The following is a 27,737-nucleotide window of genomic DNA, read 5'->3' as shown; positions in this document are numbered from 1 at the left end:
AGACTGTGGAAGCCCAGAATGTCTTGTCCACACCCCAAGTCTTTACTCCTTTTTTTTTTCTTCTCTCAGAATCCACAAGTTCCACAAGAGGCAGTGAGACCATCCAAGGAGGACTACCAGGAGGTGAGATTTTCAGTCCAAGGCCTAAGTTCTCATTATTTCTCTATTTGGGTTGCTTCAGTGAGCAGATGAATGGGAAGGAGTATGAGGGAAGGACCTGCCATATTTGTTGGTTCAAAAACTCAGGAGCTTCCTGGGTGAAATCTGAAACTTGGCTCCATCCACAAAGGGCAAGGTGAGACTGAAGAAAGAGGCAAACCACTCCAGGTTGGTGGGTAGCAGGTTTAATAAGCAAGGGAACTTACATACAAAGCTTGTCTTGGGCAGCCATAAGACAAGTAGGTCTCTGCATCTGCCTGCCAGAATCTTAAAAGTTTATATAGAGGCCTTAACTGAGTTCAGTCACATATACCATCCTGAAGGTTTCAATGACACATTGCTCTCTCCAGGCTGCATCCTTGAAAATGACTCCCACTATGGGAACTGTGGTCAGAACGTAAGTTCCAAGGCCAGGGCAGGGGGTGAGGTGTCACTGATTGCCTGGGTCTAGTTTAAGGTCAACTAGTTGTACATCCTCTCCATGACAATCCTCTTCTTCAACAATATTTTACCATATGAACCCAGGTAATTATTCTTCCTGGGAATTCCAAGACCGCAGACGTCTCAATCAAGCTGTCTTCAGTGTTCTGGCTTACAAAGATTTTTTTTTACTGTAAAAAGGTATGCATACATATTGCATATATCCCAACCCCCTCCCCCAGTACTTCTAATCCTCCTTACCCAGCTTGCCTTCCTGCCATAGCCTGCTGTCTATTATCTCTCTCATACTTATGCATGATGTTTATTATTTATTTTCTATCTCCCCTCGATGGAAAACTTCATGAAGGCAATTGATTATCAAAATGTTCCAAGTTATATCAAAGATTCCTTCTTACAAAGATTAAACCATACTTTATTCCCTCACTTAGGCACCTCTGGCACACCAGGTGGATATGTCCCTTGAAGTAAAACAGGTAAGGGTGATTTTTACTGCTGCTTCCTCTTACTACATAGTAAAAGGGAACCCCAGGAGCAACACACCCATCCAAAGCTGACTTGGGAAATGAAATGCTGTAAAATTGTTTATTTTCCATTTTTTTCATAGTCTTCAGAAAAGGATACCAGTGCTTTAGGGCCACACTGATGATTCCAAGATGAACTGAGGAGGAAATGCTGTATTGCAACATTTACTTTTTGCATTTTAGGTATCACTGGAGAATTGTCTGGAACAACCATTGCATCTGAAAGTTCTAACACAGGTAGGTTAACAGGAAGGAAATTCCCCATATTTAATCTCAGATGTCATGATCTCTCTTTTAGGGCTTCTATAATAAAAAATACCCCAATATCTCTTCCCAGTATTCCAAATTCCCAGACTTCATCATTATCCTATTTCTTCCCTCAGAGGCCACAACTTCCACAGAAGAGACTAGAACTGGAGCTCAAACAGGTGAAAACAAAGAGCCCGTGATTTGAGGCCATCAGTTTTAGGACTCTCTAGGCTTTCCTTGAGAAAGTTTGTGTATAATTTAGGGACACTGCAAGTGAGTCAAAATAGGTTTGCTATTAGAGAGAAAATCTTTTTGAAAATCCATTAAATACAGAATTGAGCTTCACTGCTTCAAGTCTAAAGAAGGGATGGGATTTCTCCATTGATATTACAAATATCACCAGCATATTAGCTAGAATCCAAAAAGAATTCTCTTTTTTTGTCAATTACTTCTAGCTGAAATAATATAGAGTGCAGAGTGATTTCTGCCCTATGGAAATCTTTGTCTGAACTTCCAAATTCCAGAGTGCTAGTATTTTCCCCAAATCCTTGAATGCATATACAGCAGAATACTCTCTCTCTCTCTCTCTAAATCTCTCTCTGTCTCTCACTCAATCTCTTTGTCTTGTCTTCTCTTCAGACCACTGTACCAGGGAGCCAGGTCTCTGACAGTCAAACAGTTGAACATGAGAAAATATAAATATCTCCCTGATATTTACCAATATTCAGAATAAGAGGACTTCTAATGTGAAAATATAGTTTTACTTAATTTTTTTCCAAAAGAAATGTACCTGTGGAAAGATATGTGAGGAATCCTAGAATAGGACTTCAATGACTGAAAAGAAACATAATGATTTTCTTCTTAGCTCTTCTTTGAATGTAAAGGAAATGACATATAATCCCTTTTCCTTTGTGATTTCAGGTGCCAGTGGTGTAGTCTCCAGCCCAGCTATTATATCTGGACGTTCCAGCACTGGTAATGGAATAGATACAAAGGCAATCATCCCTTGTCTAACCTCAGGGAGAAATATGTATCCCCAAACATACTTTCCACTTTCCTCATTTCTTTTTTCCAGAGTCTAAAACTTCCTTAGTCTAACCTCAGGGAGAAATATGTATCCCCAAACATACTTTCCACTTTCCTCATTTCTTTTTTCCAGAGTCTAAGACTTCCTTAGAAAGCCTCAGAGTCATTGTTATGAAATCAGTGAGAACTAGGATTCCCAGACGTTAGCATTGCCATTGAGAACCATCATGAGTTTGCCTCTGGATCAGAGAGATTGTACAGGAAGGGCAGGCCCTCCAGCTGATATGCAGGGCCCCAAATACTGTTGATTCACAACCCACGGCTGGTTTCTGGACCAGCCTTTTCCCATGCCTGGCACTGTGATGTGGATTTCTGAAGAGGGCAGTACGAGTAGTAATTCCCTGGAAGACTAACCCACTGGATATTACAGGCATTACTGTAGGAGTCAACACTGTCCCAGAAGGTTCTGTCTCAGGTAAGAAGATGACTAAAATGAACTTAGAAAACTTTGCCTCCCATTTGACTTGTATTTTGAGCTTTAAATTCTAATTTGCCTAATGGTTGGTTGCCTCCATGAATGATTAAATGTCATAACATACACAGAATATTTTTCCTGCTTTCAACCATTAGGAACTATCTCTGGAATATCAGACAATCAAGTCACTGAAAGTAAAACAGGTAAATGTGGAAAAAATTCCTCTGTTCTGAGCTGAAGATTTTGTGTTATATTTGCTAAGTAGGCCGACTAGAAAATAGGCTTCTTGATTAAAAAGTCTTCATTTATTTATTCACTAATGAATCTCTAGTATTCAACAGAGCTCAATAAATATTTGTTGAATGAATGAAATAATTGATATATGAGAAAAACACACACGATTCAATCCAGGAGTACAAAGGCCAATGAAAGGGCATGCTTACAGGTCTGCCATCTGGACAAAACGCTCTCTGTGAACAGTGACTCTGGAAGCTGCCATGCACAATGTAACACTGAATGATATGGCCCTGGAAATATACACTTATTTTTATACACTGATTTGATATTCAGATTGCCTCGATGTGGAAGATTCTGCATGATAATCCCATGTCCTTCTCATTTCAGGTACCAAGGGTATGGCCTCAGTTACCACTGTTGAACCTGGAAGTTCCAATACCGGTAGGTTAACAAGCTGGAAAGAAAGCATCCTTCCTAGAAATAAGGTGGCAAAAATGTCTTTCTCACTGATCTTCTCATGTAAGAACATCATAGCCTATTTTCCCTTCTTCCTAAATCCTCTTTTATCCATTTCTTCTTTTTTTATTTACAGAAGCCACAACTTCCACTGGAGTCATTAGAACTACTGTAGTGGAATGGAAAATAGATGAGAATTATTGTGTATGTGTGTGTGTGGTGGTGTGTGTGAGAATTTTGGTTGATAAATTACAGTTGACCCTGAACAACATGGGTTTGAACTGCACAGGTCCATTTATATGTGGGTTATTTTCAATAGTAAACATTATTGTTACCACACAATCTGTGGTTGGTTGAATCCACGGATGTGGAATCATGGATATGGAGTATCTGTGGATACAGAGGGCCAACTGTAAATTATGCATGGATTTTTTGACTATGAAGGGAGTTGGCACTCCTAACCCCCACCTTGTTCAATAGTCAACTGTGCTTTTTGTTTCTTGCAGGACAGTTTCTTGCGGAGGAACTTTTTAGGAACTCTCATCTTAGATCAACAATGTTTTGTTTTGTTACTTGATTTTGAATCAATTTGGGCAGATTTTTGAAGTCCCTCTCTTTCTGTGGTCCAGCCTTATACATGTAGATCCCTGCAAATGAAAGTAGAAGCGATAAATGTCTAGAAAGTTTTTTCTGTTTGCCATTTTAGGTATCACCACGAAATTAAATGATGGAAAGACAGTCCCAGAGGGTTCTATTTCAGGTAAACAGAAGGCTACAATGAACATAGAAAATTGACCTCTGTTCATTAGATTCTTCCTTGAGTACAAAAGTGACTGAAATGTGCAGCGCTTATCCCAATAACTGTCTATGTTTACATTCAAAATTTTCCTATTTTCATCCTCTTAGGAGCTACCACTGGAGTATCAATAAATGAAGGAACTGGAAACACATTAGGTGACTATGGTGGGAAGGGGACCAGAAGAACAAGAAGGCAGAGCATGAATAACCCCTATCTACTACCATTAAATTCCAGAAGAGGGGCCTCCTATGCTGAGGAATTTGCATCTTTGTTTGATTTGGGAATAAAACTATGCATAAGAGAACACAAATAATTCACAAGCATTTGAAATCCCCCCCATTTGAGATCCCCCCCATGGGAGGAAAAGTCACCACTTCTCTTTTTGTTGCAGGTACCACAAGGGTAGCTTCTGGCACTACACTTGAACCTGGGAGTTCAAACACAGGTGAGCCAACCAACTGGAGAGAATCCTCCAAAGGAAAATCTCTACTAGTAAAGTATATTTCATGGTGCTGTTATCAAGAAAACTTTTCTTAGAATGCTTAACTTTTCTCAGAATGCTAAATCCTCTTCATCTTATTTTTTTTGTTTGTTTGTTTTTACTTTTCTTCTCTCTTAGAAGCTAGTACACTCTCTGGAGACAGTGGGACCACAGAAACTGGAATAAATACATGTGAGCACACAAGCTTCATAACCTCTCCACTTTTCACTTACAATAGCAATAATAGCTAACTCTTTTGAACACTAACTATGTGTCAGGAACTATTCTACAACTTATTATTATTTCTTTTCCCTCACACCAAACTGTGAGGTAAGTACTACTGTTTTCACAGATAAGAAAACCTATGGCTCAGAGATATTAACTAACGTGTGCAAGGTTACACAGCAAATAAACAGCAGATTTCAACTCAGGCCGTCTGGCTTCAAGGTCCGTCCACTTAGCTATGTTCCTCTGCTACTACTACCACACTATTTCAGTAGATTTCTTTGTCACATGTCTAAACTTTTCTTGCACATAAATATTTCAGTAACATCAATACTTTACCCAGATGAAAATTCAATGGGCAATCAACCCTTCACTGTTTATTCTTCTAGGGGGATCTAGTAGCCAAGTCTCTGGCATTCAAACAGGTAAATAAAGGAAACTACCTTTGTTTCAATGACATCGATCCTAGAGAAAGGAATGTTATCATTGAGACTCCCACAACCACCCGACATTGCACCTTCCCCCCACCAAATTTTTATTGGGATGAAATATTACATTAGAAAAAATATTAAAAACTCTGGAAAAAGCTATCCCTGAAAACAACATTTTAACATAATAAAGAATTCTGTAGCTTCCCCATCCTATTCTAGAATATGCTCTTCTTATTGTAAGAATAAAATTGACATAATGATACCATTCAAGTTTTTAAAAAACATCTTTATTGGAGTATAATTGCTTTACAATGTTGTGTTAGTTTCTGCTGTATAACAAAGTGAATCAGGTATATGTATACCTATTTTACATTTGGTAGTGTATATATGCCCATGCCACTCTCTCACTTCACCCTAGCTTACACTTCGCATCCCTGTGTCCTCAAGTCCATCCTCTACATCTGCATCTTTATTCCTGCCTGGCCCCTAGGTTCTTCAGAACCTTATATATATATATATATATATATATATATATATATATATATATATATATATATGTATGTATATATTCCATATATATGTGTTAGCATACGGTAAATGTTTTTCTCTTTCTGACTTACTTCACTCTGTATGAGAGACTCTAGGTCCATCCACTTCACTACAAATAACTCAATTTCACTTCTTTCTTATGGCTGAGTAATATTCCATTGTGTATATGTGCCACATCTTCTTTATCCATCATCTGTCGATGGACACTTAGGTTGCTTCCATGTCCCGGCTATTGTAAATAGAGCTGCAATGAACATTGTGGTACATGACTCTTTTTGAATTATGGTTTTCTCAGGGTACAGTAGTGGGATTGCTGTGTTGTATGGTAGTTCTATTTTTAGTTTTTTAAGGAACCTCCATACTGTTCTCCATAGTGGCTGTATCAATTTACATTCCCACCAACAGTGCAAGAGGGTTCCCTTTTCTCCACACCCTCTCCAGCATTTATTGTTTGTAGATATTTTGGTTTTCTCAGGGTATATGCCCAGTAGTGGGATTGCTGTGTTGTATGGTAGTTCTATTTTTAGTTTTTTCAGGAACCTCCATACTGTTCTCCATGGTGTCTGTATCAGTTAACATTCCCACCAACAGTGCAAGAGGGTTCCCTTCTCTCCACACGCTCTCCAGCGTTTATTGTTTGTACATTTTTTGATGATTTCCATCCTGACCGGTGTGAGATGATATCTCAATGTAGTTTTGATTTGCATTTCTCTAATGATTAGTGATTTTGAGCATCCTTTCATGTGTTTGTTGGCAATCTGTATATCTTCTTTGGAGAAATGTCTATTTAGTTCTTCTGCCCAATTATGGACTGGGTTGTTTGTTTTTTTGATATTGAACTGCACGAGCTGTTATGCAGTGTTCTAATTTCATTCTTTTACATGTAGCTATCCAGTTTTCCCAGCACCACTTATTGAAGAGGCTGTCTTTTCTGAATTGTGTATTCTTGCCTCCTTTATCAAAGATAAGGTGACCATATGTGCGTGGGTTTATCTCTGGGCTTTCTATCCTGTTCCATTGATCTATATGTCTGTTTTTGTGCCAGTGCCATACTGCTTTGATTACTGTAACTTTGTAGTATATTCTGAAGTCAGGGAGCCTGATTCCTCCACCTCCGTTTTTCTTTCTCAAGATTGCTTTGGTTCTTCAGGGTCTTTTGTGTTTCCATACAAACTGTGCAATTTTTTATTCTAGTTCTGTGAAAAATGCCATTGGTAGTTTGATAGGGATTGCATTTAATCTGTAGATTGCTTTGGGCAGTATGGTCTTTTTCACAATGTTGATTCTTCCAATCCAAGAACATGGTATATCTCTCCATCTGTGTGTATCATCTTTAATTTCTTTCACCAGTGTCTTATAGTTCTCTGCATGCAGGTCTTTTGTCTCCTTAGGTAGGCTTATACCTAGGTATTTTATTCTTTATGTTGCAATGGTAAATGGCAGTGTTTCCTTAATTTCTCTTTCAGATTTTTCCTCATTAATGTATAGGAATGGAAGAGATTTCTGTGCATTAATTTTGTATCCTGCTACTTAACAAATTCATTGATTAGCTCTAGTAGTTTTCTGGTAGCATCTTTAGGAGTCTCTATGTATAGTATCACATCATCTGCAAACAGTGACAGTTTTACTTCTTTTCTGATTTGGGTTCCTTTTACTACTTTTTCTTCTCTGATTGCTGTGGCTAAAACCTCCAAAACTATGTTGAATAATAGTTGTGAGAGTGGGCAACCTTGTCTTGTTCCTTATCTTAGTGGAAATGGTTTCAGTTTTTCACCATTGAGAACGATGTTGTCTGTGGGTTTGTCATATATGGCCTTTATTATGTTGAGGTAAGTTTCCTCTATGCCTTCTTTCTGGAAAGTTTCTATCTTAAATGGGTGTTGAATTTTGTCCAAATCTTTTTCTGCATATATTGAGAAGATTATATGGTTTTTATCCTTCAATGTATTAATATGGTGTATCATATTGATTAATTTGCATATATTGGAGAATCCTTGCATTCCTGGGATAAACCCCACTTGATCATGGTGTATGATCCTTTTAATGTGCTGTTGGATTCTGTTTGCTAGTATTTTGTTGAGGAATTTGCGTCTATGTTCATCAGTGATGTTGGCCTGTAGTTTTCTATCTTTGTGACATCTTTGTCTGGTTTTGTTATCAGCGTGATGTTTTCCTCGTAGAATGAGTTTGGGAGTGTTCCTCCCTCTGCTATGTTTTGGAAGAGTTTGGGAAGCATAGGTGTTAGCTCTTCTCTAAATATTTGATAGAATTCCCCTGTAAAGCCATCTGGTCGTGGCCTTTTGTTGTTGAAAGAGTTTTAATCACAGTTTCAATTTCAGTGATTGTGAGTGTTCTGTTTACATTTTCTGTTTCTTCCTGGTTCAGTCTTGGAAGGTTATGCTTTTCTAAGAATTTGTCCATTTCTTCCAGGTTGTCCATTTTATTGGCATATAGTTGCTTGTAGTAATCTCTCAAATACCATTCAATTTTGTTTTCAGGTAGTACTGGAGCAGATCATGGTAGTACCATCTCACCTTGGAGTTCCAACACAGGTGAATCAATGAGGAAACAGGTGCTATAATTTCTTTCTTGGGGCAAGTTCTGGAGCAATAGCACATGATGCTTTTTTATGACTTTCTATTAGCCTTCACTACTCTCTACCTTTTCACTCTTAGAAGCTACAACTTCCAGAGAAGGAAGCATAACCAAAGAAAAGGAGGAATCTTGTATTTATGAAAATTATATCATTTCTTCTGGGATAAACCTTATACTGTAATTCTTAAGAGGGAAGTCCAGAAAGGATTCCCTTTTGGACATTCAAGCTATTACCTGAGTGTGAGATGGAGGCAATATATGTCCATATAATTATAAGTAGGGAAGCAGAGATAATGGAAGTAACTCTGGAAGTTTAGGTCTATTAAATTTTGGATTTTGGATGTTATGAATTTATTCACTTTATACAATTAAATGCATTTAGACAAATACTGTTTTTATTTCTTGTCATTAGGAGCCACCACTGACACATCTGAGAGGCCAAGCCCTGGAAGTGAAACAGGTAAATATGGGAGAGGCCCAGCGACCTCTGTTATTTAACCTTAAGAAGCAAATCATCAAGGCTGGGACATAAGCCAATGTTTTTATTGTGGCCCTGAATTTAAAAATGGAGAATGCACCTCATTTTGACAGGATAGCCCCAAGAAGAGTCTTCTACTTTCAAGTCCCAGAGAGTCTTGTTGGCCATGCTCTTCTCGGGATGGTAAATGCATCACTATTGGGATTCTCTGTTTCTCTCTTCTACTTCAGGTACCACTAGTGTAGTCTCTGGCACAACAGTTGCATCTGGAAACTCTAACACAAGTAAAGCAATAACCTAATGGGGAGTATAAAGAACTTCAGTAATGAGATAGCCTACTCCCTTCAACTCCTTCACCCAAAAACACACATTCCCTACCATACCCAGTGGATACCACCCAACTTTTCTGAGTACATGAGTCTTCAAAATTTAGTATTCTTCTCCTTTCTTTCTTTCACTTAGGGGACACAACTTCTTTGGGAAGTGGTGAAACCACCCAGGGTAGAATTAAAATAAGTTAGCAATAGCAGTCAAATAATTATTTTTCTCTTCATCTTAAAGTAAATCACGTTGGCTATAATAAAGTTAGGGGGAATTCTATTCTACCTGAATCTCTCTTTGGGTACAAATTGTGAGGATGTTAACTGCCCTATATTTTACCCCATGTGAACTGCCTTTTTTTTGTATATTTGTAATAAAATGGCATAATAGAAGCCACACTTAAGGCAAGAAAGTTCCTGATACAATTTGTGCTGAAACAAATCCTACTTCAAAACCCTAGTAAAAGGGAATCATCAATTGATTTTCTCTTCTTGTGATTTCAGTTACCACGAGGGTGACTACTGGCACAACTATCGCACCTGGACATATACGGGAGGAAGGAAAAACTTTATAACTGATAGAAGATATAGTGAGGTCAGATGTTGACAGTTTGGGTTTAAGATGCTCTGAGGCGTCCAGTTAGTATGCTCAGCAGGAGTGATAAATGCGACCAGAACACAGAAGAGAGGCTTGCATTGGAGATAGAGATTTGTCAAGTCATTCACTTACAAATGATATTTGAAACTGTGGATGCTGGTGGGTTTCCTTATGATGGGCATATAGAGTAAGAAGAGAAGACAAATAAATGGAAACATGATTCCTTGGGCTATATAGGTGGGCAAAGGCAAAGGAGCCTGAAAAAGGGAGGAGTTGGGGCTCAACAATTGCCAGTATGGTTAAGTCAAATCCATAAGGCAAAGTTTTGGAGTGCTGGAGACTAGATTGCTTCTAATTTGGGGATTCAGAATGTCAAATCAAACAGGATCAACCAGAATTTGCAGGGGACATATGTGTTTTTAATATTTTGTTTCTCAGAGAGCCTAGCCTTAAAATTATAAAACTTTGAAATTAAAAGGGAGAACTGTCTTGAAATAATTAATTAAAATTTCAAGATTCTTGATCCTTTCCATTTTTTAACCTTCAGGAGTCACTAGCATAATTTCAGGGAACCAATCTACTAGAAGTAAAATGGGCAAAGTTGGGGAAGTTAAAAAGGTGAAGATGGGAGAGGCACCCAACTCCATGATACTAGTTTCAGAAAAGAAGGATCCCAGAAGACTGGAGTTTACCACAAGATATGAAACAGATCAATAAAAAAATGTTTATTACACCTTTTGGAACAAGGAATCCTAGAGAAGGAATGCATTCTTTTACAGAAACACATGATTTGTCCTAAACCATGATCTCCATCTAATAAGAAAGACATCCCTGCACATTTCCTCCTCTTTATATTCTCTCCCATCCCAGGTACCACTGGGACAGGCTCTGGGACATCCTCACCTGGAGGTTTCAAAACAGGGAAGTCAAATAGTAAAAGGAATCCTCCTTTAAGTGGTTGTAGGGAGAAGATCATACACTGCTATATCATTTTCATATTTTCAACCTCTCAATTTTCTCAATTTTTCCTCCTTTGCTCTTATAGAAGCAACAACTTTTAAAGAATATGTTGGAAACACTGAAGCAGGAATTTCATCAGGTGAGTTTTGCCAGATTTTGGGTTCTCAATGATTTTTCCATTTGAATTTACTACATACAGGTTGTGAGTGAAAATTAGCATGACTTAAAAATGGTTTCTTTTAATTTAATAGCAGATCATAAGGCCAGCCTAGATTAGCTCCCTGGTTTTTCCTAGAGAACATACTGTAGATGTAATTTAATTCTCTAGGCACATTCTTTATTTGAAATTTCACTGCTTTTGTTTTGCCAGGCAATAGCCCGGAATCAGTAGGAGTCACCAGTAGCCAAGAAGGTGAGTGGAGATCACTATAATAGACACAAGTAAATTTGTTACTTAAGGCTTTGATTGAGATTCCTAACCCTTGATCACAAGTTTAGACAATTTTTTTCTGTTTTTTTTTTTTTTTTTTATACTGGAAAACCAGGGAGTTAAGTCACTAGAAGTAAATCATGTAAATATAGGACAGACATTCTCTCATTTAATATCAGATTCTAGATATAGAGAAATAAGATCTATGGAGCAAGTATGACTTTTCCTCCTATATTTTATTTGAACAAGAAGTTATGAGAAAGTGCACAGGAAAATATGCTAGGCTTAACATTTTGTGCAAGAAAAAATTTTAAACAGTTTTCTACTGCTTCAGATAAACAGGAACACTTGTCAATACCACACTCTTCTTAGGGTGAGAAAGGCTTTGTGAGGCTCATCCTTCTCTCTTACTACAGGTACCACTGGGATAACCTCTGGCACAACAGGTATTCCTGGAAGTTCCAACACAGGCAAGAAAATATTTAATATGTGGCTCTAAGTAGCTAAGCCTAGAAAAATAAGAGCCTTTCTCTAGAATTTACTGACTGTTGTAGCATCAACACAACAGTCCTGACTTTAGTCTTCTTTGCCTTTCTTAGGAACTAGCACTGGAGTTGGAACACAAAAAAGTAAGTGTCAGTGGTTCAAATCTGTTACGTTCTCAGTTAATGACTCCTATGCCTTTGCTTCAACCTAGGGGAATGTTGAAGGTAAAGATAAAGGGCCAGGAAATAGGGCAGAATCTCATTAGAGAATGTCCTCTTCCAGCCATCTAAGGTTGTTTTCTTGCTCTGAGTTTCTGGGCTCCAACCAGAGCCCCCAGGTAAGTGTGTAAAAGTACACAAGGGCACACTACTAAAGGGAGGAGTAGAGGCTGAAATCCAGCCAGCATTTCTTCAACAAGTTATAAATCCATGAGGTTTCATCTGCCCAGAGGGTTTTTTTTTCTGTCGTTGTTTTTTGTTAGTTTGTTTTTACTTCATAAAGTTGCTCTATGGGCTAGCTGCAGCATTGGCCTAGACTTTCATCTGATTTACTTTCTCTTCCTGCTTTTGATCTTTGAGGCTACCTATATAAGGTATGTCTGATGTGAAATGTCCTTCATTTGACTTTGCAGGCACTGCTGTGATATCAAGCAAAATTACTGGTGTCTCAGAAAGTTCCAGCCAAGGTAATGGAAATGACTGACACAGTGAAATTAACATGTTCAATATTCTTCTTCCCTTTAACTCCTAGTTGTTTCAGAAAATGGATATTTATCTCTATGAATATTAAACTTGAACTGTAAAAGAAAAATTGTACCAAATGGAGTTAAATGGGCAAAAAAGACTTTAAGATTATTAAATAGGAGTCAAGAACATTGCAATAGGTTTGAGATTTTGAACTCAACTTTACTGAAATAAAAGGTGGGAGAGTGTTTAAGTGCTGGGGTGAACTAGTGGAAAAGTACTAGAGAACGTTAGGAGAGAGGTTGGTTTCTGTGATTTGGCCATCTGTGTTTGCTAATTGGTGCTTATAGAATGAAGTTAGGCTCCTACCTTCCCACAGTGACAGGGAGATAGGGGCACTATTTTTCTTTTCTTTTTTTATTGAAGTATAGTTGATTTACAATATTATATTAGTTTCAGGTGTACAGCATAGTGCTTCAATATTTTTATAGATTATACTCCATTTAAAATTATTACAAAATAATGACTATATTCCCTGAAAGTATAATATATACTTGTTGCTTATCTATTTTATATACAGTAGTTTGTATCTCTTAATCCCTACCCTTATCTTGCCCTTTCCTTCTTCCCTCTCCCCACTAGTATCCACTAGTTTGTTCTCTATATCTGTGAGTCTGTTTCTATTTTGCTATATACATTTGTTTGTTTTATTTTTTACGTTCCACATGTAAGTGATAACATACAGTTTCTGTCTTTGTATGACTTGTTTCACTAAGCATAATACTCTCTAGGTCCATCCACATTGTTGCAAATGGCAGAATTTCATTCTTTTTTATGGCAGAGTAATATTCCATTATATACACATGCATGCATATATACATACTACATCTTCTTTATCCGTTCATCTGTTGATGGACACTTGGGTTCCTTCCCTATGTTGGCTATTGTAAATAGTACTGCTTTGTACATTAGGGTGCATGTATCTTTTTGAATGTGTTTTTATTTTGTTTGAATATGTATCCAGGAGCAGAATTGTGGGGCCATATGGTAGTTCTAATAGATTAAAGACCTAAATGTAAAACCTAAAACCATAAAATTACTATAAGAGAACATAGGCAGAACACTCTTTGACATAAATCGTAGCAATATTTTTTTGGATCTGTCTCCTAAAGCAAAAGAAATAAAAACAAAAATATGCAAATGATTTCCTCCAGAAGCATTCCCGGTTACAAATTACCTCCCTCCTATCTCCTCAGGCTGTCTCCTTGCAGCCAACAGCAGTCCTCCCCCCAGGTTTGCTCTCCAATCCCCATGTTTCAGCTCTCAGCCCCCATGTGCACCGGCAGACACATGTCCCAGATTGGGGCATGCAGTGCTATGGTGCGGACTGTCTGTGTAGGTGCCACTCTGTCCTGTCTGCCGCACACCCTCCTTCAACAGCCTCAGATGCTCCCCTTCTGTCCCAACTGATTTCCCTGTCAGTGAGGGGTCTTTCCCAGATGTGGGAGCCTCTCCTGTGCTTCAGCTCCCCCCCAGGGGCACAGATCCCATCCTGCTTCCTCTCCTCTTCTCTTTCCCTTCTTTCTTTCACCCTACCCTGTTATGCGGGGATGTTTCTTGTCCTTTCCGGTGTCCAAGGTCTTCTGCTAGTGTTCAGCTGGTGTTCTGTGAGAATTGTTCCACCTGTAGATGTACTATTGATGCATTTGTGGAGAGAGCTGAACTCTCCATCCTCCTATTCCCCCACCATCTTGGTCAGAATGGCCATCATCAAAAAATCTACAAACAATAAATGCTGGGGAGGGTGTGGAGAAAAGGGAACCCTCATGCATTGTTGGTAGGAATGTAAATTGATACAGCCACTGTGGAGAACAGTATGGGGGTTGCTTAAAAAGCTAAAAATAGAACTACCATATGACCCAGCAATCCCACTACTGGGCATATACCCAGAGAAAACCATAATTCAAAAAGACTCATGCACCCCCAATGTTCACTGCAGCACTATTTACAATAGCCAGGACATGGAAACAACCTAAGTGTCCATCGACAGATGAATGGATAAAGATGTGGTACATTTATATAATGGAATATTACTCAGCCATTAAAAGGAACAAAACTGGGTCATTTGTAGAGACATGGATGGACCATGAAAGAGTCAGAAAGAGAAAAACAAATATCATATATTAACACGTATATGTAGAATCTGAAAAAAATCAGTATAGATGATCTTATTTACAAAGCAGAAATAGACACACAGGTGTAGAGAACAAAAGTATGGATACCAAGGGGGAAAGGGGGTGGTGGTGGGATGAACTGGGAGATTGGGATTGACATATATACACTATTGATACTATGTATAAAATAGATAACTAATGAGAACCTACTGTATAGCACAGGGAACTCTACTCAGTGCTCTGTGGTGACCTAAATGAGAAAGAAATCCAAAAAAGAGGGGATATATATATATATATATACATATAGCTGATTCACTTTGCTGTACAGTGTAAACTAACATAATATTGTGAAGCAACTACACACCAATAAAAAAAAATAAGCAAATGAGACCTTAATTAAATTTGAAAGCTTTTGCACAGCAAAGAAAACCATCAACAAAACAAAAGACAACCTCCTGAATAAGAGACAAAATTTACAAATGATATGACTGACAGGGGGTTAATATCCCAAATATATAAACAACTCATACAACTCTCCCCAAAAAACTAATATAGGAGAACCAGGAAACCAGGATATAGGAAGCAAAATAGTTAAGTGTGAAAATAGTTTTTGTCATTAAGAGAAGGGGGCCCTTAAGTGATAAGGCTACCAGGGTCATAGGAAAATACTCAATTCTTCTTTGAGCAAGGAGTTGCTATGTTAGGGCCTGTTCTGTTTCAATGGCAGGAGCATGAACTAGCATTAGTAGGTGTACTAGTACACTCCAGGTGCTTTGAGACTCTTATTCTTTGTGAAGATGTCTTCAGACACACTCTTCTGAGGCCAGAAAAAGTTCACTGCTCTTTTCCTATTCATTTTAGTTGCCTCCAAGGAAGCATCTGAAACAACCACTGCTCCTGTAATTTCTACCTCAGGTAGGTCAAATAATAATAAATGAACTTTGCTTGGTGGCATCTTAGAAGACAGGGCAGCTTACGTGAAATTAAACTCTAGCTTTTTTAGTCCATCTACTCACCACGTTTGTGCCTCTCTTAGCAGTCACTGCTTCCACAGGAGTCAAGGAAACCTCTGGAACTGGAATGCAAACAGATGAATGCTAGCAATACAGACTCTTCAGTGATGTGTGCCTGTGATTATATATGAGGAGTTGAGTTTGGAGGAGAGGAGTGGTGGGAAAGAAACAGCAAAGAAAGGCCAGGAAGATTATCCTACATTTCCTTTTGGAATATGACTTTGAAGTTCAACTAGGGATTTTTTTTTTTCCTCCAGGATTTTTTTGGGTTAGGCTTTTAGCAGAACCCCTCACTGGAAGACTTAGTTATGACCTTGAAATCTCTGAGAATGGGATTATGAAATGTGCTATTCCTGAAATTTTAAATATTTCCTTCTGCAGGCTCCACCTCAGTGTCAAATGGAATCATAACAAGCCCCCAAAGTGTCCTACCCAGGTAAAATGAAATGACTCAAATGCACTGGAATGAATTGTCTCTTCCACACGAAGCTTTCCTTAATCGTGAATGTGTGTGATCATTTGTGCATGCTTACACACAGAAACTTGATATGTGTTCATGCTATCTAATAAATAAAATGACAGTATTATCCTTTTACAGATACCACTGTAGTAGCAACAGGAGATCAAGAAAATGAAAATAAAACAGGTCAGTATGGGAAAAGTACTAATTTCTTTGTTACTTATTCAACTAACACTTCTTTAATACCTTATATGTGCTAGACTCTGTAGCAGCCCTTGCCATTTTATTACTTTGTGTGTGTGTGTGGTGGGGGAAGAGATTATTTTTTTTAATATAAATTTATTTATTTATTTGTTTTTATTTTTGGCTGTCTTGGGTCTTCGTTGCTGCGTGCAGGCTTTCTCTAGTTGCGGCAAGCAGGGCCTACTCTGTGTTGCGGTGCATGGGCGTCTCATTGCGGTGGCTTCTCTTGTTGCGGAGCACGGGCTCTAGGTGCGTGGGCTTCACTAGTTGCAGCATGCAGGCTCAGTAGTTGTCGCTCGTGGGCTCTAGAGCACAGGCTCAGTAGTTGTGGCACACGGGCTTACTTGCTCTGCAGCATGTGGGATCTTCCCAGACCAGGGCTCAAAGCCCTGTCCCCTTCATTGGCAGGCGGGTTCTTAACCACTGTGCAACCAGGGAAGACTGGAAGAGATTATTATGAGTACAGATACTATCGTTAATAGTGTATTTAATGCTACTCAAACACGTGCACAACAATTATGGTCCTGGGAGTGCACTGAGACTGTTAATTTCCATTTATTAGTTGGTAGGGTTGAGTGAAGGCATTAGGGAAGAGATCATTGATTTCAATATTGGCTAGGGTGAGGAGGGAATTCCTGTCAAATGGCACTTAAAAAGACAGAGACTTGAGACAGCATGAGTGACTTCAGGAATCAACCAAGTATTGGTAATATTTGTATGAGGTTCAGGGAAGAAATGAGATTAGAAAGGTAAGCAAAGGAATATTTATGAAGGACATTATTTCCAAACTTAAATGAGACTTTATCCTTATAATAAATGGGGTCTCCTTAAAGATTTTGTTAAGAGAATGGTATGATCAGATAGTTCTTAGAAAAATTTCTCTGATAGCAATGTGGAGAGTATGAGATTGTATCTTATTCCTCCCATTACAAATTCTTTCAATGAGCTGAGTATTCTGGGTAGGGAAAATTTTTTGCTATATTTATGCCTAAACACAATTTCTCTCTGCTGTTGTGGGTTTCTGGTAATTTGTTAAGCATTTATAATTGGGAATTAGCCTAGTGTCCCCTTAGTAAAGAGAAATATTTTATGCCCCAAACTTGCACATCTTTAATTAATTTATTTTCTGTTTTTCTGTGCCTATTAGTTGCTGGGGTCCTTTTACTCAAACATAAAGAAACTTTAAGTTCTTCTCAAATATTCTCTTACTTCTAGTTCAACCTTCTGCTTGGTAGAGAGAATAAAAATATTAATCTGAATTTTAGCAGTTTGGAAATAGAATTTGAAATCTGAGTGGATTGTTAGGTTGACCAAACTTTGTGATAAGTGAAGCCTCAAAAAAAAAAGTAAGCAGTTTAAAGCATTTTGTGGGAGTGGAGACAGAACAAGATTAAAATATTGTAAGACAAAAAGAGGATAAAAATTCTTAAAGGATTAAAACCAGGCATCTAATAATACTTATATCTTTTCTATATCTGGGTTATCTTTTTCCTTGTTTGATTATATATTTTATTGTCCTATTTATCAGAACTGTCTTCTGAGAAATTTTGAAGAGAAGTTTACCTTGATTCTCATTCCTCCTTTTGATTCTCATATTTTCCTCCCATTAATATTTGAAATCTAAAGGAAACACTTTCTTAATGGCGGAATATCAAATTCCATGAGGAGTAGAAAGGGAAGATAGGTGGGAATATGTCTGTTTGTAAGACTAGCAATGTGGCCATGTATTTTCAGTGATTAGAAAACTATATTTATTCCAAACCTATTCCAGTAACTTTAGAGATTAATATGAGGTGTCTGTTTTTACACAGGATGTCCAGTATCACTTCCACTGCCTCCAGGTAAGCTTACCTCCACTTGAAAATCAATCATCCTACATTAATGGTTTTTCTTGTAAATCAAATTTCAGAGGTCATGCCAATGAAAGTCACTAGCTATGGAAGTGTGATAGAATAGGAAAACTTGAAGTGTATGAATTTAGCTTTTATTCACCAAATAAATAGTGAATGATAGTTTGTTTTGTCACACACAAACTAATAAAGCCAAACCAAACTAATGCATCTTGTCACTTAGTCTAAATAGAGTTTACTAAATAAAGTGTTTCATGTAACTATATGATACCTTGATCAAAATATTGCTACTTGATAGTATTTTTTAAGCTAAATAATTCCAGCTTTTTTTGAGGACTGAATTTTAGCAAGAAAAATTAGGCGTAACCAGAGTTCAATACTTTTAGAGGACTTTGAGTTCCTCTAAAATTATCAAGCCAATGTGATGTGCTTTGTACAAAGTGGCAAAAGTTACCAAAAAAATCATTCTCTGATCTTAGGATACAGTGGGAGAGGGGAGATTTTCAAGGAAACATAGGCAATTTTCATATAAGGCTGAAAATAAATTTCACAGTGAAATATGTGACCTATGTATTATATAGCAAGCACATGTTATGTGTCACACATGTTACATATATTGTATACTTTGGAAGGATTCTCGGGTATTTCATTAGAGAATTGAAATTTAAGAACAATAAGTAGGCTAATTCAGGGTATGTAAATGAAAGAAGTGACAAGGTCGAGATGATAGATTGGAGACATGTTATGGCAACCTCAGAAGGCAGAATGCTAAAATAAGGTATTTAGTTTACAAGACAGCAAGGGGTATCAGAAGTTCTTAATCGAAGCAATGATGAGATGAAAAGTAGGCTTTAGGAAAACTATTCTACCTATGACACAGACAATTGACTGGATCAGAAAGAAGACTGAGTCAGACTTCCCCGAAAAAGCCAGATTCTGCTAGGTCAAAGATACTAAGGTCCTGCTTAAGGATAAGGGGAGGGGGAAGGGTAAGCTGGGATGAAGTGAGAGAGTGGCATGGACATATATACACTACCAAATGTTAAATAGAGAGCTAGTGGGAAGCAGCCGCATAGCACAGGGAGATCAGCTCGGTGCTTTGTGACCACCTAGAGGGGTGGCATAGGGAGGGTGGGAGGGAGGGAGATGCAAGAGGGAAGAGATATGGGGACATATGTATATGTATAACTGATTCACTTTGTTATAAAGCAGAAACTAATACACCATTGTAAAGCTATTATACTCCAATAAAGATGTTAAAAAAAAAAAGATACTAAGGTCCTGGAGTAGTATTGTAACAAGTAAAATCAGGAAAGGAAGGGATTCAAATCTGAATAAGGCTATACAAGATTTTGCAATTGGTTCAATGCCAAATTATGGAAAGGAAATAATCAAGATGACTTCTAAGTTTTAAGCTTAAGTATTTGAAAGCATAGTTCAGTCCTTAACAGGAGGTGGCCAGCTAAGATGAAAAACTGGTTTTAGGGGAAAAATGATTCAATCTATTTTGTGCACATTTTGTGCACATGTCTGACATTCTTTTAAATCCGCCGAAGTGCTGTTTATTAGGCCAAGGGAGATCTGGGTCTGTAGCTCACAAGAGATGTTTATACAGGAGCTAGAAGTTTGAGAGTCATCCACTTGATGTTACAGTGGATACTGTAAAGATGGAGGAAGGTACCAGTGGGAAGAATAGAGACAAAATGAGAGGGAGGAGGAAGAGCTGCTAACAGGAATTTCAGAGTGTTCAATCTGAAGGGAGAATGTTTCCAAGAAGGTGAGAGGTAAAAAAATGTCAGCTATTGTAGGGAACTTGAAAAGTTGAGAAAGAGTGCTTGGGACTGGTAATTATGAGGTCTTGGTGACTTTTAGGATTGTGGAGACAGAAGTCAGAAAGTGAAACAATAAGTATAACAGTAGCTATAAGATTTATTGACCACTGACAAGAGAGGTCAAGAATTATCCTTTCTGAGGAGTGTAAAAATAGGAAATATATATATGCTTGCTAAAGACAGTTTGCTCAAAGTAGGGGGAGGTGATTTATCCACCTTAAAGCACCTTACAATCGTTCATAATTCTGTATCTCTGAAATACTAGTGCCAATTCTGTATTGGTCAACCTGGTGGTTATCTACAGATAATTGACTGTTATATTTTGCCAAATTTAATTAGCATTTGTCATTTCATCTTAACAGTTTGTCATGGTCCACTGGGAGAAAAGAAGTCTGTAAGTACACAGTTTGTCTCTACTTTAATCCAAATTTGCTGTCATTCCTGTATTCAAATAGAAGTCTAAACTTGGTTTGTTTTTGTAGCCTGGAGACATATGGACTGCCAATTGCCACAGATGCACCTGTACCAATGCAAAGACCGTAGACTGTAAACCCAAGGGGTGTCCTTCTCCACCCACATGCAAAACTGAAGAGAGGCTTGTAAAGTTCAAAGCTAATGATACCTGCTGTGAAATCGGGTACTGTGGTATGTATTCATAATACATTATTTGAATTGAATTGAATAGTTGTTTAGTTATTCACACATTCAAGAGATATTTATTGAGCTATTAATATGAGTCAAATGCTTGATGGGTGTGATAAATAAAGCAGAATCAATACTTGCCCTCTTAAAACTTACTATCTTTGGAGCAGGGGAAACCCAGTTATGAATGTAATCAGTAGGTTTAAAGGAGATGATGGTGTTATGGGAAGAAACATTATAATGTTTCCTTATTGGTTGGTAAATATGATATCATATACAATTTCTGTTTTGTAAATAAAAAATTATAATATTTATCTTAGGGTAAAATGTGTACTTATTTTTCAGAACCAAGAACATGTTTATTTAACAATACCGACTATGAGGTAAAGTCATTTATACTTTAAAATACTTTTATTAATATAATTATGAATAAATGTAGGCTCTTTTGGCTAATATGAAAAAAATCATAGATAATGGTGGAGTGGTATTTATTTCTTTCCCATATTCATTTCAAAAGAAAGGTCAAATGCAACATCCACCATAACTTGCTTCAAAGGGAGCAATATACTTGATCATTAACCTAGCAATGGAGCTTCTTTACAAAATTTCCCATGGGTCTCACCAAATGGAGAAGACATACAATGTTCAAATCAATGAACAGAGTTAAACTGTAATTATAATCAGAAAGATCAGATGGCTGAACTGTCAAAGATCAAATAAGAAAACCCAAAAGACTAGAACTCTACTATAGGGATATAGCAACACAGTATATTCAGGGCTGGATTTGACAACTGATTTGACATATTGGAAAGTAATTTAACTTTCTAGGGAAAGTATCATGAAGCCATAAAAACCAGTTGATTCTCAAACTGATATTAATAAATTTGAACTGGTGATACTAAATATTACAACAATCTAACTATAAAATAAATATGTGGTATGTTAGGAAATACATAAAACAGAGCCTATAATTTAATAATAATTTAATTTGATATAACTCATTTATTACACTCACATTTCTACCTGGGCTTCTTAAATTTTAGTTTCCAAAGGTTATCTGACTTGAGAACCTATGACAGTTTTGAAATATAAAATGCGAAGATGTTTAAAGAACAAAGAAAAGTTTTACCTCTAATCATTTATATGCAAAATAGTTGAAATAATAAAATTTCAGTTTACCAGAAAGTTCACTTGTGGTTTGAGGGCCTGATATAAATGGAATTTCCCCAAACTGATGTTTGAATTTTAACCATAAAGTAATTATAAAGCAATCTAGAGAGCTTTAAAAGCATAGGAACACAAGGAAAGATAGAAGATATCTTGTGGGACTTTTTTTAAAATCCTTGAAAAATATAATAGAGCTACTATAGATGAATCTTAATTTGAGGATTGAGAATCTTGACACATTCTGTGCTCTCAGTGAAGACCTTTGGTTTATTCATGGAAGTAGAAGACTTTAATCCACCTTTTCTTAAATATTAATCTAATGGCTGAAAGTGCCTCTGGAAATTCACTAAACATTATAAATTTGAAAAAAGAATTACAGGTGTTTTTTTTTTTTTTGTGGTACGCGGGCCTCTCACTGTTGTGGCCTCTCCCGTTGCGGACGCACAGGCTCAGCGGCCATGGCTCACGGGCCCAGCAGCTCCGCGGCATGTGGGATCTTCCCGGACCGGGGCTCGAACCCGTGTCCCCTGCATCGGCAGGCGGACTCTCAACCACTGCGCCACCAGGGAAGCCCAGAATTACAGGTTTTATTGTCAACCTGAAAAAGAAATCAAGATGAATACTCATTTGTTCTCTCCCCCTCCCTACCTCCCAGGTTAGTGCTTCATTTGGTGACCCCAGCAACCCATGTGTCTCCTACTTCTGCCACAGCACAGGTTTCGTTGCGGTGGTACAAGACTGCCCAAAGCAGACTTGGTGTGCAGAAGTAAGTCATCTTCTTAAGCAGTGATCAACAAGGTTCACTTCTCATGTTAAATATAAACGCAACCTGTCTTCTTCCTTATTTGGAAAAGTTTGTGCCTGGACAATATTTATACATCTCTTGTAGATTCCATTCCAGTTATGTGATACACCTTTTATTGCCAAGTATATTTTTCATATCAAATATATATTTGCAGGTTCTATAAAACTTAATCTAGTGCTAGTCTAGAAGTAAGTTACTATAGAAAGCATGTTGCTGTTTTTTAAACAAACAAAAAACTATTTTTTTCAAGGTTCATGGATTCAGCTTAATCATTTTCTGTAAAAGAAAATATTTTTTAATATAATCACATAAATGTGTACTGTTCAGATCTCTCTTTGTGCCACAATTTTTATCCCCTGAAAATATGGTGAGGGTTTTGTATTAATGAATGCTTAAGTTTAAATTACTAAGGAAGGTTTAAATTTAACTATTTTTTCTTTCTGAAGCTATAATTGATAATATAGTTTAAAGTTTTATTTTAGAACTCCAGTGTTGGCTTTCAACATTTACTGAGTTTTTACTTTGAGACATTGAGAAGTTTGAGGGTATAATAATTTATACGGCGAAAATCCTGCCCGTGAGAAACTTAGTGTCAAGTAGTAATGCTATTATTAAAGTATTTTTTTTCAGTTCAAATAGGCAGGAGTAATTCTTTATTTTTTGGTATTTTATTTTAAAGAAGAATTTAATTTAAACATTGTTTTTCGCTTCCTAACTACTGTTGAAAAAATTTGGTGTCAATAGTCTCATTTTTATTGCTATACTCTCCCGTCGGTGCTGACTGGATCTGAGATCAGCGTGTCTATCTGTTCCATTTCCCCCTTTGTGATGCTACTTCAATAAGTTAACAAATGTTATATTATATATAGAAAAATACAGAGGTTTTTCTGTCTGTTTCTTTTTCTCTTACCCCTACAGGAAGGCAGAGTCTATGATTCAAATAACTGTTGCTATATATGTAAGTAAAATCAAGTTCCACATACAGAGGAAATGTAAACTGTTGACAAAAATTTAGTGTTTCTTTAAAACAAAAGGGCAGATCATTAATAGAAAGTCTCCTGTGTTTTTAACACAACAGGTAATCTAACCCATATGCATAAACTAACAATTAATACAAAATATTATATTTTCTCACGCATGTTGGTTGCAGCATTCTTCCCGGTAAAAACCAGTGATGTTTACAAGGGATAAAATTTAATTTTCATGGAAAAAAAATTAGTTTGCTCTCCTAACATCAGTAGGTTATGTTGTAAATTGTTGTATTAGATCATAAGGATGATCAGCAATGAGAAAATGGTTATCAGAAACAACTATCTCTGTCTTTTCTTCCTTTCCTCCTCTTTCTTCCTTCCTCCTTCTACCTGTTTCCCTTCCTCCTCCTTCTTTTATTTCTTCTTCTCCTATGATAGTAATAATAGAATAATAATAACATTTATTGAGTATTAACCAGGTACCTTGTTCTGGGTGCTGAGACAGTTGATCCCTTTCAATAACATTGTGAAGTATTTGTTGTTATTATTCTCTACTTTACGGTTAAGAAAACTGAGACTTAGCAATTGTTAATGTTGAACCTCATTTTTGACTCTGTTATCCTAGGTAAAACTAATTGCAGACCTTCACCCGTGAATGTGACTGTTAACTACAATGGTTGCAAGAAAAAAGTTGAGATGGCAAGATGCGCAGAGGAATGCAAAAAGACTCTCAGGTAAGTTTTTCCTTGAATGTATACTATGCATTAATTTAGGAACACTGTGGAGAAAATTAAGCGTTTAAAACATTACATGGGGCTTCCCTGGTGGCGCAGTGGTTGAGAGTCCGCCTGCCAATGCAAGGGACACAGGTCCGTGCCCCGCTCCGGGAAGATCCCACATGCCGTGGAGCAGAGCGGCTGGGCCCATGAGCCATGGCCGCTGAGCCTGCGCGTCCGGAGCCTGTGCTCCGCAACGGGAGAGGCCACAACAGTGAGAGCCTGCGTACCGCAAAAAAATAAAACAAAAACATTACAGGGACAAATGTTTACATGAGAGCTAATGATCAGGACCTGGTTAAAATGAAAATATTAATATCTGCAAATCAAAGTAAACATTTTAAATAGTAATCATTTTGAAGTAGTTTTCTAAATAAGTCAAACATAATACATTTATAACAAATGTATTATTTTCATATAGTGATTACAGAGATTACTTAAGCAAATACTCTTGCTTAAAAGTGATTTTTTAAAAAGTTGCTTACATTTTAGACATAACATATATTGTATATTTTTCCTTTTGTACACTTTTACATGTAGATTAATATATGGAGAATAATAATTTGGTATTAAGTTGTATATTTAAAAAGTGTTTTGTTTATATTTTTTGCACCATAATGCTCTAATTATGAAATGGTAAATCTCTCCATTTTGGACTTTTTTCATTTTCTTTTCTTTTCTTTTTGGTCTTACATACCAATTATAATGAATCCAATGAATCCACACCAGAAGTTTACAGTAAAGGGGGAAATGCAAGGTGTAGGGAAAGAATAAATTGGTTGGAAGACTTACTAAATCACTTAGACAATTAGAATTTGAGCATTGATGTCAATTTATTTCAGAAGACATTCTGAAAATATTTATTACCTAATTGTCTTTCTTTTTTAGGTATGATTATGATAACTTTCAGTTGAAAAATTCATGCCTTTGCTGCCAAGAAGAAAACTATGAGTTCAGAGAAATTGTTCTTGACTGTCCTGATGGTGGTACAATACCTTACAGATACAGGCACATCACGACGTGTTCCTGCTTAGACATGTGCCAACAATCTACGACCTCAACAGTCAGTTAATAGTAAATAGCATTACCTTTCCAATTGTAACAGACCAGGTATTTATTTTGTAAGTGAACAGAAATAATGACTTAAATAATGAGAATAACTAAACATTTGTATGTCACTCAAAATGTGAGTTGCCATGATGAGTCATTTTGTTCTTTTATTGAATGGATCTGAAAAATAAATACAACTTTGCAAGCAATTAGTGAACATATGCATTTATTTGGTAGCAATGAGAATTCTAGAAGTCAAGGAGAATTGAGTCCTAAAGCATTGAGTCCCAGTGTACTAGCCTTCTAGTCTTCATCTGGATGAGGCCATTTCCTGTTTTGTTCCTTCCCTTCACAGCTAAACTTATGAAAATGTAAATTTTGTTCATCACCCCTTTCATTCTATGACAACTCCCTCTGCTGAGAACACCCATGGCCTTCTTATGATTTTTTTCTGTAGGGTCTGATATCATTTTTACTCTTCCTTTCTTGAAACGTTTTTCTTGCTGTTTCTGTGACATCATTTTAAATTAGTACTCCTACATTCTGTGGACACCTTCACTTTTGCCAGTCTTTTAAATCTCAGTTCTCCAAAGTTGTATCCTGTTCCTCTTCTCATTTTACTGAGACTCCTTGGACAATTTCACTAACATAGGCAGATGGGTTTACACATGAAGGTTCTCCAATCTATATCTCCAGCCCCAAACTCTTCTTTGAATTACATTGATAGAATTACATTGATAGAACTCTGAATTTACATGTCTAACTGGACATTCTGTAGGTACCACAAATTAAGCAAGACCAAAACTAAATTAATGTCACACCCCCAACCCACTCCTCTACTTGTATTTTGCATATCATTGAGGTAGTTAGCTAGAAGAAGTTGAGGTTCAATAATATCATGACTGTCATCTTCAGTACATTCTACACTTTGCTGCCTCACACTCATACCCTTCTTCCTATACGTATATTTTCAAATGTGTCTTGCACAACATTGTTTACATATGCAAAACATGCACAGTTACTAGCACTCTTATTCCCTTCCCAAACCCACTTTATCATAATCCACTTCTGTACTACTCACCTTTTTATATGATGTGGACTATTGGTACATTTAACTATCATCAAACACTGTATGTCCAATGGTGGGTTTCTTGGTAACTAGGATCTTGGTAACTGACAACAAAAGGTGAATAATAACTAAATACAGGTGGATATTATAGGTACTTTTAAATCTGGTCCCAAGGCCTTTGGCTTTCCTCCATGTCTTGTCACTTGTTCCAGGTTTTTCTTCCTCTCAGTCTATATCCGAGTTGGTCATTTGGCAAAATATTGTGAATTAGAGCCTTTAAAAATCCAAATGGATGAGGTTGTAAGAGTTTTTCAATACCTTTTACTTCAGGGAATGATATACACCTATACACCTACATCTCAGCCTTTACTGCAAGACAGTAACTCTATTCTCCTTTGGTAGTCAGAAGTGATCATCCCAGACAATATAATGACAGAGATGGATTTTCTGCTTAGAAAGGCTGTTCTAGAGTCACAAAAGACCCAAAATGGCTAGCAGGGACTTTGAACAAATGGGAGAGAATGTAAATCTTGATTTCTGGTTCATCTAATATGTCACATAGTGCAATCAGCATATCAACCTCACAAGTTAGTATCCCTCAGCTGGTGTTAGAGAAGAGTTCTCAATAGGCCAGTCTTTAAGGTTTACCATCTATGAATAATAGGCAAGATAATTTCATTGATGCTGTATGTACCTATTGCCTTTTTTCATTTTGAAACAAATTTTTTTCAGTTGAAAGGAGTGCTGTGCATCATTTCATGGTAGTGAATAAAATATTCAATAAGCTATGGATAGCAGTACTTCCTGAGGCATATTAAACACAAGAAGGAAATTCAAATCAACAATTGGTTATATCGGAGAAAAGAAGTACTGATCTCCCCCCAACCGAAAAGGATCAAAGTTGTCCACTTGTTACCAGGTGGCTGACTGGCACTCCATAATGAGGCTATAAAAGAAGATCACTTTATTGTTGACATTGTGGTATTCATACTGGCTTTAGTGGCAGAAAATTAGGCTCTTGAGCCCATATATCACCTCGTCCCTGCCACAATTGCTACCTTATTCATGAACCTCATTGTTGAAGGA

The 27,737-nt window shown here is 37.1% G+C and overlaps 1 protein-coding gene across 1 annotated transcript in view; it reads left to right on the top strand.

The window, feature by feature from the left end:
• The window catches only part of LOC129392211 (mucin-19), a 126,138-nt gene extending 100,534 nt beyond the window's left edge, over positions 1–25,604 (top strand). Inside the window, 26 exon segments of the mRNA XM_055085731.1 lie at positions 70–123; positions 1,305–1,358; positions 2,292–2,345; positions 3,496–3,549; positions 4,271–4,324; positions 4,755–4,808; positions 8,548–8,601; positions 9,057–9,104; positions 9,353–9,406; positions 9,585–9,638; positions 9,947–10,006; positions 10,588–10,635; positions 10,911–10,973; positions 11,086–11,139; positions 11,371–11,412; positions 12,548–12,601; positions 15,635–15,688; positions 15,813–15,860; positions 16,165–16,222; positions 20,511–20,565; positions 20,654–20,816; positions 21,159–21,196; positions 22,636–22,750; positions 23,708–23,743; positions 24,382–24,490; positions 25,421–25,604. Coding sequence (XP_054941706.1) covers positions 70–123; positions 1,305–1,358; positions 2,292–2,345; positions 3,496–3,549; positions 4,271–4,324; positions 4,755–4,808; positions 8,548–8,601; positions 9,057–9,104; positions 9,353–9,406; positions 9,585–9,638; positions 9,947–10,006; positions 10,588–10,635; positions 10,911–10,973; positions 11,086–11,139; positions 11,371–11,412; positions 12,548–12,601; positions 15,635–15,688; positions 15,813–15,860; positions 16,165–16,222; positions 20,511–20,565; positions 20,654–20,816; positions 21,159–21,196; positions 22,636–22,750; positions 23,708–23,743; positions 24,382–24,490; positions 25,421–25,604 — 1,715 coding nt within the window.
• Positions 25,605–27,737: the final 2,133 nt, after the last annotated feature.

The sequence above is a fragment of the Physeter macrocephalus genome, chromosome 6 (genome assembly GCF_002837175.3).
Source record: "Physeter macrocephalus isolate SW-GA chromosome 6, ASM283717v5, whole genome shotgun sequence".
Taxonomy (NCBI): Eukaryota; Metazoa; Chordata; class Mammalia; order Artiodactyla; family Physeteridae; genus Physeter; species Physeter macrocephalus.
This window is presented reverse-complemented; position numbering and strand designations above follow the sequence as displayed.